A 14,931-nucleotide genomic window follows, 5' to 3' on the forward strand; every position below is an offset into this window, starting at 1 on the left:
GAGAGAACACTAACCTTGCTTGAGGCGGCTTCTGGCGTGGAGGACAGGAAGGTGGGTGGGGAGGCGATTACTGTTTGGAGGAAGAGTCTCCCTCACCTACAGGAAGCCACGACCACGTGCCAGAGCAGGGAAGATGGCCGTGGGTTGTGTTCGTCACCCGATACGGAGTTTGTGAATGGAAGCAAAATTTTGTGAACGGTGCTGTTCGTGAACCGAATTGTTCGTGAACAGAAGCGTTCATGAATCGAGGTATTACTGTATTCTACTCCTCCATTAGGCACTGGGTGACTTGGGGCCAGTCACTCACTCTCAGCCCTAGACTGGAGAATTGAATAACATCTATGTACCAACCTGCACTAGCCCAGCATGGTTCATCACCTTCTATGAAGAGGCCATTAACTTGCTGATAATAATTTACATGTTTAATTTCCTTTTTCCTATTGTTCAGTAAACATTTAGGTAAATTAACTGCATAACATGACCTGAATCTAGCTGTAAAGCTAAATTTTGTTTAGTACATGAGATGTAGACTTTATGGGCTTCTCTCTTCCTTTGAATAAAATAAATAATTTAAAAAGGATAACATTTTAAAGGGAACGTACACAGATTTTTCCTTCAGTGATTGGCAACCATACGTGACAGGCTACAACCTTAAGGACAACAAGATAAATTGGCTTGTTTGCTGAATTTCAGCTATCTAGAAATTACACCAGAAACAGTTCTCCCTCACAAGCTTATTTCAATGATTTAAAGTATTTGCACCTTGCTGTTCTTCATTTGCTCAATGTGGCTTTCAATTACCAAACCAAGCACAACCTAAGCCTTCAGTTTATGTAGTTTATGAATGCAAGCATACATGTGCCAGGTTGGCCCTTTTCCCAAACTGTACAAATGGAATCACCATCTCCATAGCAACAAGCTTTCAGAGTATTTTGAATCAATATTCCTACACTGAGAAAGCACTGTATTAATGCAAAGTCCAGATTCTGGCATATCTTCACGGAGCTTTCTTTAGGACCAAACCTATAGAAATTTGCTTGTAAATCAAGTTAACTTCATCAGACTAATTTAATTCCACACAATGAGCAGAATGCATAGAAAACAGAACCACAGGAGACAGTCAAGTTTTATTAAGCCGATTCCCATTCAAAAATGTTGGTTGTATGATGCAAGCCATCAATTGCCAAGAAAAAGATATTGGTACAATTATTTCCCAGAATTAAAAAATACAAATAGCCAAGCCTTTTGTCTATGATTACAAAGTTTAAGATTTATTAAAAAAAGGCTATGACTGCTCTTGATCATGACTAATATTTAGTCCTCCAAATAAAGTTCCCTTTCCCTCTGTTTATGGTTTACCACAATGAAACTAAGATGAAGCACAGAAGTCAAATTAAACATAGTTTCCCACATGGCTACCAACTTCCAGAACTATCTAGGTCCTTAAATCATCATTTGAAATACATTTTAATATCCTGGTTTCTTCCAAAGCTGGTTATCATAGTTTAGATGAACAGGGAACTTGCTTACTGGAGATACAAGTTTCACTGATGCATTAATACAAAGGGAAGATAAAAGGAAAACTGCATAGCAAAAGGTCTGGTCATATCTCAGGTTATTAAGAATCATTCAAAGGCCTTTAATATGTTCTAAAGGTTTTTGAGCAACAATTCAGAGTTTTCCTCTTTTCATGTAGAGCATTTTTTGCATGGGAATAGAACACGACTGAGAAAATAGTATGGAGGAAAAAGTCAGAAGAAAACCCAGAACAAGGATTTCATTTACCAAAATCTATTAAACTGGTTGAGTTAAACCTGCTGCCAATTCACAAAATCATTCCAAAGACATGCTTAATATTTATTGGGATCCTGAATCAATGATCTGGACAATATAATTATAAGACAAGCTTTGTTAATTTGTTTTATTATTTATTATTAAAATACTTCTACACAAATCTTTGGGGAATGGCTTTTGTTGGATCTTGTATGGGGGGAATGGAGCAACGAGCAATCCTTCTTGCACCTTGCTCAAGTACATACTCCCTGCACAGCCAATCAAGTGGTTGGTAGAAGAAGCGTCTCCCCTCTCTTGCCCACTAAATCTACTGTTCTTCCTTACTAGTCTCAGAGGCTGAAGATTAATTTATCTTCAAGCAAAGGGTTTGCTCACTTGCTCCGAATTTCTTGATGTTTCATGATCATCAAATACTTCAACACAAGGCCCTGTTATGTGATCTCTTTCCATGAATTAGGATGCAATAAAACCACTCAGCTAGTGTCATGTTTAACCAGGAGAAAAACCTGACTCATAGAAAAGGAAAATATTTTAGAACACATACAGAACTATCAGTCAGAAAAGTTGCACAGCTGTACATTTTACATAGCAATTCCTATCAATATATCAGCACTACACTGCTTACCACAACAAATGTAAGCACGAGCGTGGGTAACAGAGGGCTATTTTTCCAGCATCTGTATACATGATCATAAAAACCAATGCATATTCCCAGGTATCTAAGAAGTTTTAAAGCCAACATGGTAATTATTATGTTTGACGAAATGATAGCACAAGCACAATTACTATATAAAACATGGAACCTCAGACGCACATTCTTATATGGTAATTATATCTATTCTTATCTCCCACTAGAATGGAGCAAGCTACAAAATACAGCTCAGAATTTTTTAAAAAATATCTGATGGAGACAAACACAGCAATAAGGTAGCATTCATTCCCAAAATGTCAGCAGTTTGCAAACTCTTTTCTTTTGCATGTTCTGAAAAGCAAGATAGCCTAGTTGGTGTGTTAACTTTCAAAGAGCTAGCTTTAACAGTAGTCGGGGAGAAGCACAACAAAACTATTGCAACATAATCCAGACTTCCCCAACCTACTATCCTCATGTGATCTAGAAGGTATCAATTTGGTATAGACTTTGGTAGACTACTACATCAGTGTCTCCCCAGCAAATTTAACCATATTTAAGCCATTAGTCTTGAAGATGCGCTAGGCAAGGATGATACATGAGCTCATTTTAATATATAAGATGGGAGTTTCCTCCATCATGATATGTTTTACAGATTTTTGTTATATTTTAATGTTTTTAACCCCTCTTAGCTACCCAAAGTTGTATACAAGCTGAAAATAAATAGATCTGCATGCTACAACCATGATTAATGTTTCTCCCTTAAACTTGCTTCACACAGTACTGAAATTTAAAATCTGTTTTATTTAAATATTGCAGGGGCACACAAGTTATGGCTCCATCACGTCAAGTGGCTCCTGAAAGCCTTGCTTGTGGTCCTCAGAGATTCATCAAAAGTTGCTGCCATATTTTAATTCTTCAATGCAAAAGAAAGTATACATTATTAAACTCATGGGAAATAACATTACAGGTATATGGATCTTTAAAAACAATGTTCCATTCTAACTATCAGATCAGATCAGCTACTTGGCTTTGATCCGATTGATAACAAGAGTTCTGTGCATACAGAGCATAAAAGCCTTCAATATTTCATAAAAAGTTAAGCTGAAGTGCATATTCACAATTGCCTCTACTTACCTTTCCTCCCTTTCTCTTTTTTGCTTCCGTGCATGACGATCCATGACACTTGTTTTGGTTCTAGTCTTTTTCCAGGAGTAGTAAAACTTCACCAAGCTTGCTATTGATTTGTCAGGAAGCTAGGAACACAAAACAACTGTTGACACAACCACACATAGTGATAATGTGTCCAATAGTGATGCTTGTCAGCCATGATCCAGTATGAGCAGTAGCTGGCAATTAGTATCTTGGATTTCAAACAGAACACCCTATTGCTTTCAGAGGATTAATCTGCTTTCAACAACTCTGCCTATTTTTTATTCTAGACCCTTTTTTGCCTGAATTCTATAACAAAATATGTGGTAGATGCTGAACAAAGAGGAACGCGTCAGATTCCCATAGGATATAAGAACAAGGATGAAGCTTCTGAAGACATGATTCAGCTGAAACTCTGCTACAACAGTTGATTACCTCTGATAGGCAAGGCTGCCACCTCACTTTATACCCCCTTCAAATTAATTTTGGTACCCCTCCCTTTCATGTTCCCCACAGAACCTTGCCTTAACTTCCCACGGTCAGTGAGAGGTGGCAGTTGCCTATTCAACATTCTCCACGTTCCAGCCCTGGGAATTCTAGCTCCTAGCCCATCTCCAATACACAGAGTGCTAACTGTGGATGGCAAATGTAGACATTATGACAAAGAATGGTAACTGTTAAACAGCAAAAAGCAAGTAAAGACATGTGTCAAAGAGAAGGACTTCTGCTTCCACTTCATTTATCTTCTAGACCATGACTTGGAGGACTGACTGAATTTAATTACTGCTTGCTTGTCCAGAAACTTCTGCTGGGAAAGAAAAATACTGGAAGAATAATCCAGTACAGAATTGTTTTCTTCCTAGTGACCAAGAAATCATTTTTTATTTGGAATGTGTTAAAATTGAGTGTGGTAAGACATCCCTTTTCTTCCAATAAACATCAGATTTTTTTCCATAAAAAGGCTACATCGTAAGAGCTAGCCCTAACCCTTATAACAAGAATAGTTTATGCCATAAGAATATTTCATGCCTCTTAAAGTACTAGCTGTATGCTATCTGAAGGCAAATCAGCAGCAGTCACACATCACAGAATCATAGGGTTGGAAGGGGTCATTTAAACTATGGAACCTAACCATACACAGATATTCAAATCAAATTATCCCCAAAAGATGATTGTCTAGCTTCCTCTTGAATGAGACTATCAATTTTATGGATAACAGAAGCACACTTCTATTCTTTAAAACATTCAGTAACCAAACACAAATAAGTTGGTTTGTTTGAAGAACTGGAAAAAGTCCTTAAATGCAGGGGACTGAACTGGAAGTCTTGGCCAAAAAAAGAGGAAAAGGGTTACAGTTGTTATTTCCTCCAATTAACAGCTTGCAGTTGTAAGTGTGCCCCTTAAACTCCAGTGGTTATAAATATAAAACATTTTCTCTTTAAAATATCTTCAAGGAAAATCAAGTAAACAGATCTAGAGGAAAGAGAATGCTTTCAGTGCTTCTGTCACTTAGATGATAAAGCAAACTTTCTCTTTGGGTTTTACCTCAAAACTTGCTTAAATCTGGCCTGTTGCTAAGGTTTTCAGATATACAAATATGGAGGGACTCTATTTTGAAAGTGTGGAACCTTTTGCCAGACCACTATTGGATGTACTGTTGTTCTTACAGCAGTGGAAAGATTAATTCCCTTCCTCTATACCCCAACAGATAGTGAATACAATATTATTCCTCCTCTGTTACAGAACTAAAAAAACTTGACAATGAACTGGTTCTTTATATTGCCTCTATGCAGATACTATTTATTGTGTACAATGAGAAATTTCTAATATACCACATTTTCATCTCCCAAATTCACTCAATCCATTCCTTTTCCTAGCTATCATCAATATTGGGTGCTTGCATTCTGAACTTTCTAAGTAATAAACAAGGATAAATGGAAATATATATCTTTGAAAAATAAAAACTGATAATTAAAAAATGTTTTACCTCCCTCACTTGTTTTTAAACCAAGGCCTTTGCATTTGCAATCTCGGTGGTAGCTTACCATTTGCTGAATTCGATGAAAAGTTTTCCCGTGGAAACTGAAAGCCTGTTCAAACAAGACTTTGTCTTCAACTGTCCATTCATCTGGGAAGGGGGTGAAGTTAGGTAAATCTGCCAGAGATTTCTCAATGTTATGTTTGTGCCAAAAAAGCATCCCAAGGGCCTGCAATAGGGAAGATAGCATGGGGGAAAAAAGGCCATAATCAAAGGAAAACAGTAATAATTCTGGCATGCTTATATTAAAAATAGCCAATCACAGCACAGGTTTTAGTAGTCTGATCTGCTTTAGATACTTTCCAATTGTTCTCTGCAACAACAGCCACACTGCATTTTTACTACACAGACAGCCATAGGGACAGAAGGAAACAACAGAGATTCACTGTTAATATCCACTTGTGGACTTGTACACATAGAACTGTTTTTAAGCACCGTTATATTACAATGCTTCCTTTTCAAGTGATGAATAATACAGAACACTTCAATCTAGAAATGCTGCATAGAACACAAAAGGCTCTGTAAGACTGAATGCTGAGTAAGCATTATCTTTCTTCTCCACTACTGTATGGTGAATATCCATGGGCATCAGGGGTGGGTGGGTGATATCATGAGGCCACTGATGCAAATTACTGCATCTTTTGACATCATTGTGACTTGCAATACAAGCCTATGGTGTTTATATAAGTAGACCTCATCACTGAGCTGTTAATCTGCAAGTAAATAGTGTAATGTAGTATATGAAATAGCCCCCTACAATTTTAGTTTAAGAAAACTGGACATTCTGTTAGAATGAAGAACCACCTTTGCACAAAGGAAATGAATCCTCAAAAATTCTCACAACTTTAATTCCAGGAACCAACCAAAAAATACTCCTCTATATTCATGGAGGTATTTTCTGTAGTGAATTAAGAGAAATACTATTCAGTTTCATCAGGCTATTTTTGAGAAGTGTGAACAAGGGATGTCTGGAAACCCCACTCCATTCTAAATTTTAACTTGGTTCCAAAAGTCTGTTAGTTTCTGTACAGGGCAGCCCCAAAGATAGCACTAGTATATATCACCATTTCTGCAAATGTATTTAGTTCCGTAACTCAATGAATCTATATGAAAAAGGCCCACTTATTTAAATAAAATTAAGCAGGCAGTCAAGCTTCCTCAAGTAAAATTCTTATAACTCGATCAATAGTTAAAATATTTAGCTGAGCAATACTGATTTTCTGCAGTCATACAGAGATTCCACATACCCTGGACTAAACCTCTGACTCAGATAATTCAAAGTGAAACTGGTAACTCTGCCACTGGAGTTTCCCTGTCCTCCAAACCCATTTTGTTATGCAAAAAAAAAAAAAAAAAAAAGACACATAGCTCAAACACACATAATTTGGATAGAAATTACTGTTCTTTTAAAAAATTCTGTGGCTGTATCCACATCATTATGTTGTAATTGTGGAACATCTAGGGAGTCTTCCATCTTGGCATTTTCTTAGCATGACTTATTACAAGAACTTTTACATAAAATAAGTAATCGCAGGGAGGGATCCTACCCTTTTCAAATCTCCAGTAAAGGCATGCCTCACAGAGCATGGAATTACAGATCCTTTACTTGGATCACTTTCAACTGTTTCAAATAGGATGGGCTTCCCAACAGGATTTTCTTTAGACAGATTTAGAAGTAGAGAAACAAAGGAATTCAAATTCATCTAAGGCTAACTTCTTTCAACTGTGTTAGCTGAGTTATAATATGTTATTATATTAGAATGGGAAAACATGCAGCTGACAGCTTTTGTTCAGCCACAGCTCCCAGTATCCCTTACCACTGGCCATACTGACTGAAGTTGTTGCTTTTATTTCAGCAACATCTGGAGGGATATAGGGGCAAGCAAACATTTTGTGACCAAAAGCTACATTGTTTTAGTGAAAAGTGCTTGGGAACCACATATTGATAGAGATTAAGGTCAATATGTGAGAAAATGCTCATCAGTTCTGTTCCCCCACTCCACAAATAAACACTAACACGTATCACATTTGTCCATCTATTGATCTGCTGACCCTTTCATTATCTCTCACCCTCCCTTACCATCTATTCTGTTATTTTACTCCCCCATACTTTGCTGACCCCCACTTCAGAACTCCTACATGAGAAAGAAGGTCTGAATAGTTCATGATATCTCCTGGTTAGATTTGTGTCACTGCTGCAAGAGTGAGGAAAACAAAACAGCTGGCAAGAACAACAGAAGAGCTAAAGAAAGAGATTAGTATTAGTGTACTGCCTAAAGCAAAACTTCCAACCTTTCTGGGCTAGTGGTTCATTTGGACTGTTGAGAATATATGGTGGGCACTCTCACAAAGTGGTTGCTATGGTGAGTTGGCCAATTCTAAAACATCCATACAGAAGGCAAACCAAACAATGCAATACAGTGGGGTCTTTGCAGTCTCTGAAGCCAATAAAAATTCTTCTGAGGTCTATGTGGATGCATTACTGCAAATATAACTTGAAGCTGGCACTTTGCTGCACGCAATTCATTTTTTTTAATTAAAAGAAAATTAGATAGGGGCAGGAGCTTGACAACAGCTGTACATCACTCTAGGTAAGGTCATGGGTGAGTTGGACTATCTATAACTTAAACAGAGAGTGTGACATTAGAGCAACACAGAATTGATGGTCTAGATATCTGCAGCTAGGCAGCACTTGTGTCTGATTGCCTGCTGGCTCTTCTTTCACCTTCCAGCACCACAATGGTCCTGGGGCAGAGAAGCACACATTAGGTTTTCCGTTCATCTAAAAAACGTTCGGTTTCAAAACATATGAAGGCTGTTCTTAAAACCTAGGACACAATCTGCTTAAGAGACAGAAGCTTATTCATTCTCCCTCACATACAAATAGCTGGCTAAGTATGTTCAGGAAATCTTCTCTGGAAATTTTCTATAGAAAGTATCCCCAAAGCTCAGAAATTAGTCCAGCCCTTGCTCAGGTGCTCTGTTTACATGTTACATCTGACCAGACAGCCATGAAAAATTCTGTTTTAATTTTTTAAAAAAACATAAAACAAGCATTCTATTTGGAATAATTCTCTGCATTTATCTGGGTAGCGCATATTCTTTTTCATTATTCAGAAATAAGTGTAAGGAGTCTGTGTTTAGACATAAAATCGTCATTTGGCTTCCCCTGCCGAACTGGGCCCTGCCTTTGGCTGTCTCTTTTATTGAGCTTCCTGGAAGAGCTCGTTTAGCTTCTGCATACGTATTTTAATCAAGATTTTTGTGTGAGAGTCCAGCTTGACATTTTGAATAGGCAGAATAAAAATGACTGCATAAAATTTTACATATGCAAATATCAGACACACTAAAAATACAATAAAATAATTAATAAAAATCACCTAAAGCCAAAAGCAACATACTGAAAGTCTTTATGACAATCTGAAGACTACAGTTACTTCTGCTCCTCTTTTACATCATCTCCTGCATTTACTCAAAATAATAAACCAGATGAACAAGATGTCAAAAAAGCCCAACCCCGCCACGGCTGGGGAAGGGGAGAGATCACATTTAAAAATCTTCCAATTGTTTGTTACCTGTTCCATGTTGTACCCATGTTTTTCTTTTGCAATAGCAATGTATTCATCCACTGAGAATAGAAAAAAAAAATAAAAATTAGAACAACAAATCCATAAAGAAACCAAAGTTGCTTATCATACATTAAAGACAACTGCATCTAGATAATGAAATCTTTCAGAAGCTTAAAAACTATGGCTATAGCTCCAAAATCAAAGATTTGAAGTCAACTTATACCCTGTCTTATTTCGAATTTGTTAACCATAGGTTTCCAGCTTGAAGATAAACACAAGATAAACATAACCATGTTATAATTCTATTCCCCCATGCATATATCAGAATGAGAAATACCAAAATAACTGTTATCACTAATATACTGTCTAAAAATTACTAAGCACTATACAAATTATGATAATGGTTTCAACAATCAAACTTCCAGTTTAATAAAACACAACATACACAAAGGGGAAAGGAAAAGGAAGGCAAATAAATCCAGGTACTCATGCTGGGCGTTCCACAATCTTGCTATATTGGAGCCAGTGGATCATCCTGACCCTATCCTTCAGTACAACTTCATTCACAGTTCTTAACCTCCTAGCTGATGGATAGAGCCATGGCATATCTTCTTTTGTGCTAGAGCAACTGGCAGCTGGTTTTGTGTGTTCTTTCCAGCAAAATGCAAAAAAAGAGCAGAGCTTCCTGCAGCTATTTGTCCAGAGATGGAGCCAAGCTGGACTTCCCACATCACTTTGGAATATAACTATTTTTCAACGTAAAAGAGATCTTCCTTTGCAACAGATAAGTAATTCTTGGTGTTTTTTCATTATTTCTGGGACTATAACTTTAAAAGAAGTATTAAAGTTTTATTGTACTTTGAACAATTTGCAAAAAGCTGGAAGATAAGGAGACTACAAAAAAGATATAAAAGTTACTTATAGTGAAAGGGGAAGATTTATTTGTTAAAAGTTTTAACAAGTTTTACAAAACTCCATCTGCATTAATTGGATTTGATTTTTCTATGGGAATTTTTTTTGTTTTTCTGTGATATGCTTGTTGATTGGCTGTATTTTCACAACAAAAGAAGATAGTAATTTGAGCCCTCTCTGTATTTTTTGCTGACGAGTGCCTGCAATTACAGTGTGAATGGCACCAGAGGGCATGAAATGTCTGCTTACTTTCACTTATACAATATCTGCGGTTCTTGCTTCATGGGGGGAAAATGGCTAGAAGAGGCCCTTTGGAGCAGCCGTTAGAAGATGAAATAACTTCTTTAAGTTTACTCCAATCAATGTTTGATGCATTAGGAGCTAAATTCAAGTCCCTTGAAAAAAAGATAGAAGATTGGATAAGATGGTTAATTTTGAAATGGAGGTAGAGATTGACCTGAATGTGGATTTGGAGTTCAAAAAAATGCTGGATTACGAAGATGGTATGAACAAGATGCTGTGGATCCCAAACTGGATTTAAAAATGCCAAAGTGATATGCAATGTGATATGCAAAAGGATGTCAAAATGGATTTACAAATGAAACTAAATGATGCCACCATGATCAAAGGGGGCATACAAATAACAGACAAGCAGAGTGACTTGGAAAGACTTTTTGTCTTGGATCTGCAAAAAGAATGTGCTGAATCAGTGAGGCTGTTTCTGGGAAGAGACAAAGAGAAATTACTGGGGCTGTTTCTGGGAGAAGACAAGGAGAGAATGATGGGGAATCAACTTGTGGAACACTATTTGAAAGGATTAAAGATTAAGCTCTTTAAAAGTAAACAGAAGATTTACAAAGTGAATTTATTTGATTATGGTTAATATATACGTTGAGGTTTTTGGTAAGTTATTAACAGGATCTTTTGCTGACCAGGATTGAATGATGAGGTTTAATGATCTGTGTATAAAGGGGGAGAGATTTCATTTGCTTTTTTTTTTTTTTTAAGAGAAAATGATGAATTGGATTATAAAATGGATTTATTTTTGACTAAGGTTAAAATATATTTGTTATTAAATTTATGGAATTTTTGTTCTTGTATATGATAATAGCAGTAAGGTTTTTATATGTACAAAGGTGGAAGGATATGACACTACCTACAATGGAAGAATGGATGGTGAAGCTGATGGAGCTGGCTAAGATGCTGAAATTAATGGCTTTGATTTAAGAAAAGACACTGTATAATTTTAATGTTAACTGGAAAGGTTTTGGGGGGGATTTTCTGCGGGAAACAGGAAAAAATGAATTTATGTTTTATGGATTTGATTATTAGAAATAACATGGGTTTATAGTAATAATGAAAGTTATGTTGTAAACGCAGAGCAAGAGATTGATGTATACTGTTACTTATAACTGTTGTGAGGAGGGTTGGAAGTAAATTCTTTTTCTTATCTTTTTCTTTTCTTTCTTTCTTTTTTTTGCGCTTTTGACCTTGGTCATTCTTTTTTCTAACTTTCCTTTCTTTTTCTTATTTTCTTCCTTTAATAGTAATTTTTGTTAGTTTTTACTGTTTCTATTTTAAAATTTAATAAAGTTATTTTTTAAAAAAAGAAAATATAAGAACTGCCATCATAAAATTGATTAACAAATTTAGCTGAAAGAGAGGCAAGTTTAATTGGTAGAGGTGATAGGTATTTTGCTCTAGAACAGGACATCCAACTGTAGTATTGCAGAATATACTAGTCATACATTATCAAAAAAGCTCAATAGTCTGAGGATGGAGCCAACTACATATTACAGTTTAAGAATGAGTTCCATTCCCAGGGCCTGTCCTTAAGTCAAATCTGTATATAAGCCAGAACAATATTATTGTATAATAAGACCTGCCTCTGCCAACTTGCATGGGGCGAGAAGAGAGGCAACCAACCCTGGGGGTGGCCAGCACCTTGAAGATGTTCCTGTAGGTTAATATCCTTATCTACCAGCAGTACCTTAGAAGGTATTATTATTTATGTATGTATATGGGTTTTATTGTATTTTTATTGTATTTTAATTAATATTTATTTTTGTTTTTACTGTAAACCACCCAGAGCTACTCCCTAGTGAGATGGGCCGTGATCAAATTTGAAATATAAGCAAAAATATAAATAATACTGTATAACTAGTATCATGTAATGAACTCAAACCATTGTGTATTTAACTTGAATCATGGTGTATTTAACTTGAAATTTGCTACAATAGGCTATGTTCTTAACTATGGGTTGTCTGTAACCCGGGCATTCTTAACCTGGGGACTACCTGTATTTTGACCATCACAAGGTCACAGAGGCAAATCCAAAAGAGCCAGCTGAGTGAACAGATTTTTGCTGGAGTGATATGAAAGAAGCAAGCTTTGTTTCCTTCATCTAATATCATCTCATTAATTCCACACTGCGGTGCACACAGCCCAGCATTTAAGCTCATGGTTTCTCCTGAAGATCTGAAGCAGCAGTAAGGATTAAACAAAAAGAAAAGACTTGAGAGTGTCCAAAGAGATAAAATTGGTATGTTATAGATCTGCCCAAGTAATTAAGTTTGCATTTCTTTTAAGGTGCCCACATTCTACCATTTCATCAAGATATTTAAAAATGCTTATAAAAATTTGTGACATACTATTTATTAACATCAATAACGATAACAAACAAAACATAGTAGCAGCTGCTATTATTATCGTTGGACTAACTTTGCATTAAAATCCCTTCATACCCCAAAACCCAAAAAGTTTACTTTGTGTTCTGTTCCTGTGGTAAGCAGGAACAGAATTAAAAACTGCATCCATCAAAGCTGTTAACAAAAAAAAAAATCTTATACTTGTCACAGAAAGTGACTTCCTAAGGAAAGGAGCTTTAAAGGCAGTGTAAAACTGCATAGTCTAAGAATTTGTATGCTATCTGTTAACCACTGCAGATTATAGATCTGTAGACTTTACCATCCAGATGTACTGAAGCTACAACTCAAAATTAGCAGGGAACTTTGGGAACTGTAGTGCTAGGCGGTCACCAAATTGGGGAAGGCTGCTGTACACCAAGATTCCCTCTACAAACATATTTGGCTATATGCTTCACTATAAGATACATCTTTTCTAAAAAGGCCAAAGACACATGAAAGAAATGTCACTTAACCCTAAAGTACTGAAGGATCTTACATTCACAGGAATAGGAACAAACCCAAGAGGATGTACTAACTCTGACAATCATGACCCTGTATCTGGATGGGGATGAACAGGCTCCAACTCAACCCAAACAAGAGGGAGTGGCTGTTAATTCAGAGGCTGATTGATTCCAGGACTGGACCATCTTTGGCTTTTGATAGACTTATACTCTCCCAAATAAAGCAGGTTCACAATCTGGGGGTCTCCCTGGTCTCCTGTTCAAAGAGCAGGTGAAGATCAGGGCCAAGAGGGCTTTTGCACAGCTTTGGCTGATGTACCAGTTGCGGCCTTATCTGGAGACATTCACTTATTCATCTCTAGATTAGATTATTATAACTCTCTTTACATGGGGCTGCTTTGAAGACTACCCTGGTAATTTCAGCTGGCCCAGAATTCAGCAGCGTGCGTTCTTCATGATCAGTCACAATACTGTCATGTTATGCCTCTGCTACAGGAGTTTCATTGGTTACTAGTGTTGCTACCTCGTGGGACACAGGAAAGGTGCCTTCTCTGTCGCAGCCCCCACCCTCTAGAACAGCATCCCCATACAAATGTGGATGGCACCACTCCCCTGGGGTTTCAAAAAGCCTTTAAGTTTGAACTTAGCTTTGGTCTGAGGCCTGGGTTGATGTCGGATGGGGTCTGTCACAGTGTATTTTAATGGCTGTTTTTGGTCTGGGCTGTTTTATCTATGTTTTTTATTGTTTTATCTTCTATTATATTTTGTAAGCCGCTCAGAGTTTGTTGGAGTGGGCAGCTATAATAAATTTAAATACATACATACATACATACTTGAGTTGCTGGTCACTAGCTATAAAGGCCTAGATGCTAGATTCCCTAGGGCCTGTCTTTCCTCAATAGTTTCTGCCTGTTCCGCCCAATTAAGTAGGGGGTGCCGCTAAGCATCCTCATCTAGCTGGAAGTATGGCAGGATAGGGGCAGACTGCAGGTGTTCTTTCCAGTAGCGCTCTACCTTGCCCCTAGAAGCAAGCATGGCCCCCATCCTCAGAGCCTTCCAGAAGCAGGTGAATACATGTCTCTTCTGGAAAGTCTCTGGGGAGCTATTATAACCAGCAGCACCATATTAAACAATGTTAGCTTATTAATTTCAGCATTTATTTTGAAAATTAGGTTTGGGGTTTTATCATTTTAAGTAATTATTACACTGATTCTTGTATTGCATTTTTACACTGAAAGTTCTGTAAGCCGCCTTAGTTTCAGGCTGTAGACAAATTACATGAATAAATAAAGTTTCTCCAGTTCTTTCCTCCTGGTTTCAATACTGAAAGTGAACCTAGTACAGTAAAGAAGTTGAGGGGAGAGATGGTTCAAATGAAAAAGTCTGGTAGCTTGTTTCGCCTTTCAGAGACTGTGGAATAGAAACATTTCGCTAGTTAGGCCCTTACTCATCTCTGATAGAGCCAAATAGTTAAAAGTGATACAAAAGCAAATGCCACCAATTTAATTTTGACTACATGTTTTTCTTCCTGCTCATTTATATAAGTACCTCCTACTGGAAAGTGCTTTTAAAGGCTCCATATATCAGCAGATATGATTCACCACACTCTTGGATAGGGTAAAAGTATCATCACTGGTTTTTTACATGAAGCTAAGCCACTTGTTACGCATTTTGTTTGCTCTGAGGATTT

The 14,931-nt window shown here is 37.0% G+C and overlaps 1 protein-coding gene across 4 annotated transcripts in view; it reads right to left on the minus strand.

Annotated features, from left to right (window-relative positions):
• The window catches only part of RCOR1 (REST corepressor 1), a 140,617-nt gene that overhangs the window by 38,145 nt on the left and 87,541 nt on the right, over positions 1-14,931 (minus strand). For all 4 annotated transcript variants that reach the window (XM_088149807.1, XM_088149810.1, XM_088149809.1 and 1 more), the window contains exons 4-6: positions 9,188-9,240; positions 5,620-5,781; positions 3,560-3,678 (exon numbers count right to left, since the gene is read on the minus strand). In XM_088149807.1, coding sequence (XP_088005933.1) covers positions 3,560-3,678; positions 5,620-5,781; positions 9,188-9,240 — 334 coding nt within the window. The remainder of the gene's footprint in view (positions 1-3,559; positions 3,679-5,619; positions 5,782-9,187; positions 9,241-14,931) is intronic.

The sequence above is a fragment of the Python bivittatus genome, unplaced genomic scaffold, assembly GCF_059951505.1.
Source record: "Python bivittatus isolate LINGU-HERP-01145 unplaced genomic scaffold, Pbiv_v1 ctg000580_np1212, whole genome shotgun sequence".
Lineage (NCBI taxonomy): Eukaryota > Metazoa > Chordata > Lepidosauria > Squamata > Pythonidae > Python > Python bivittatus.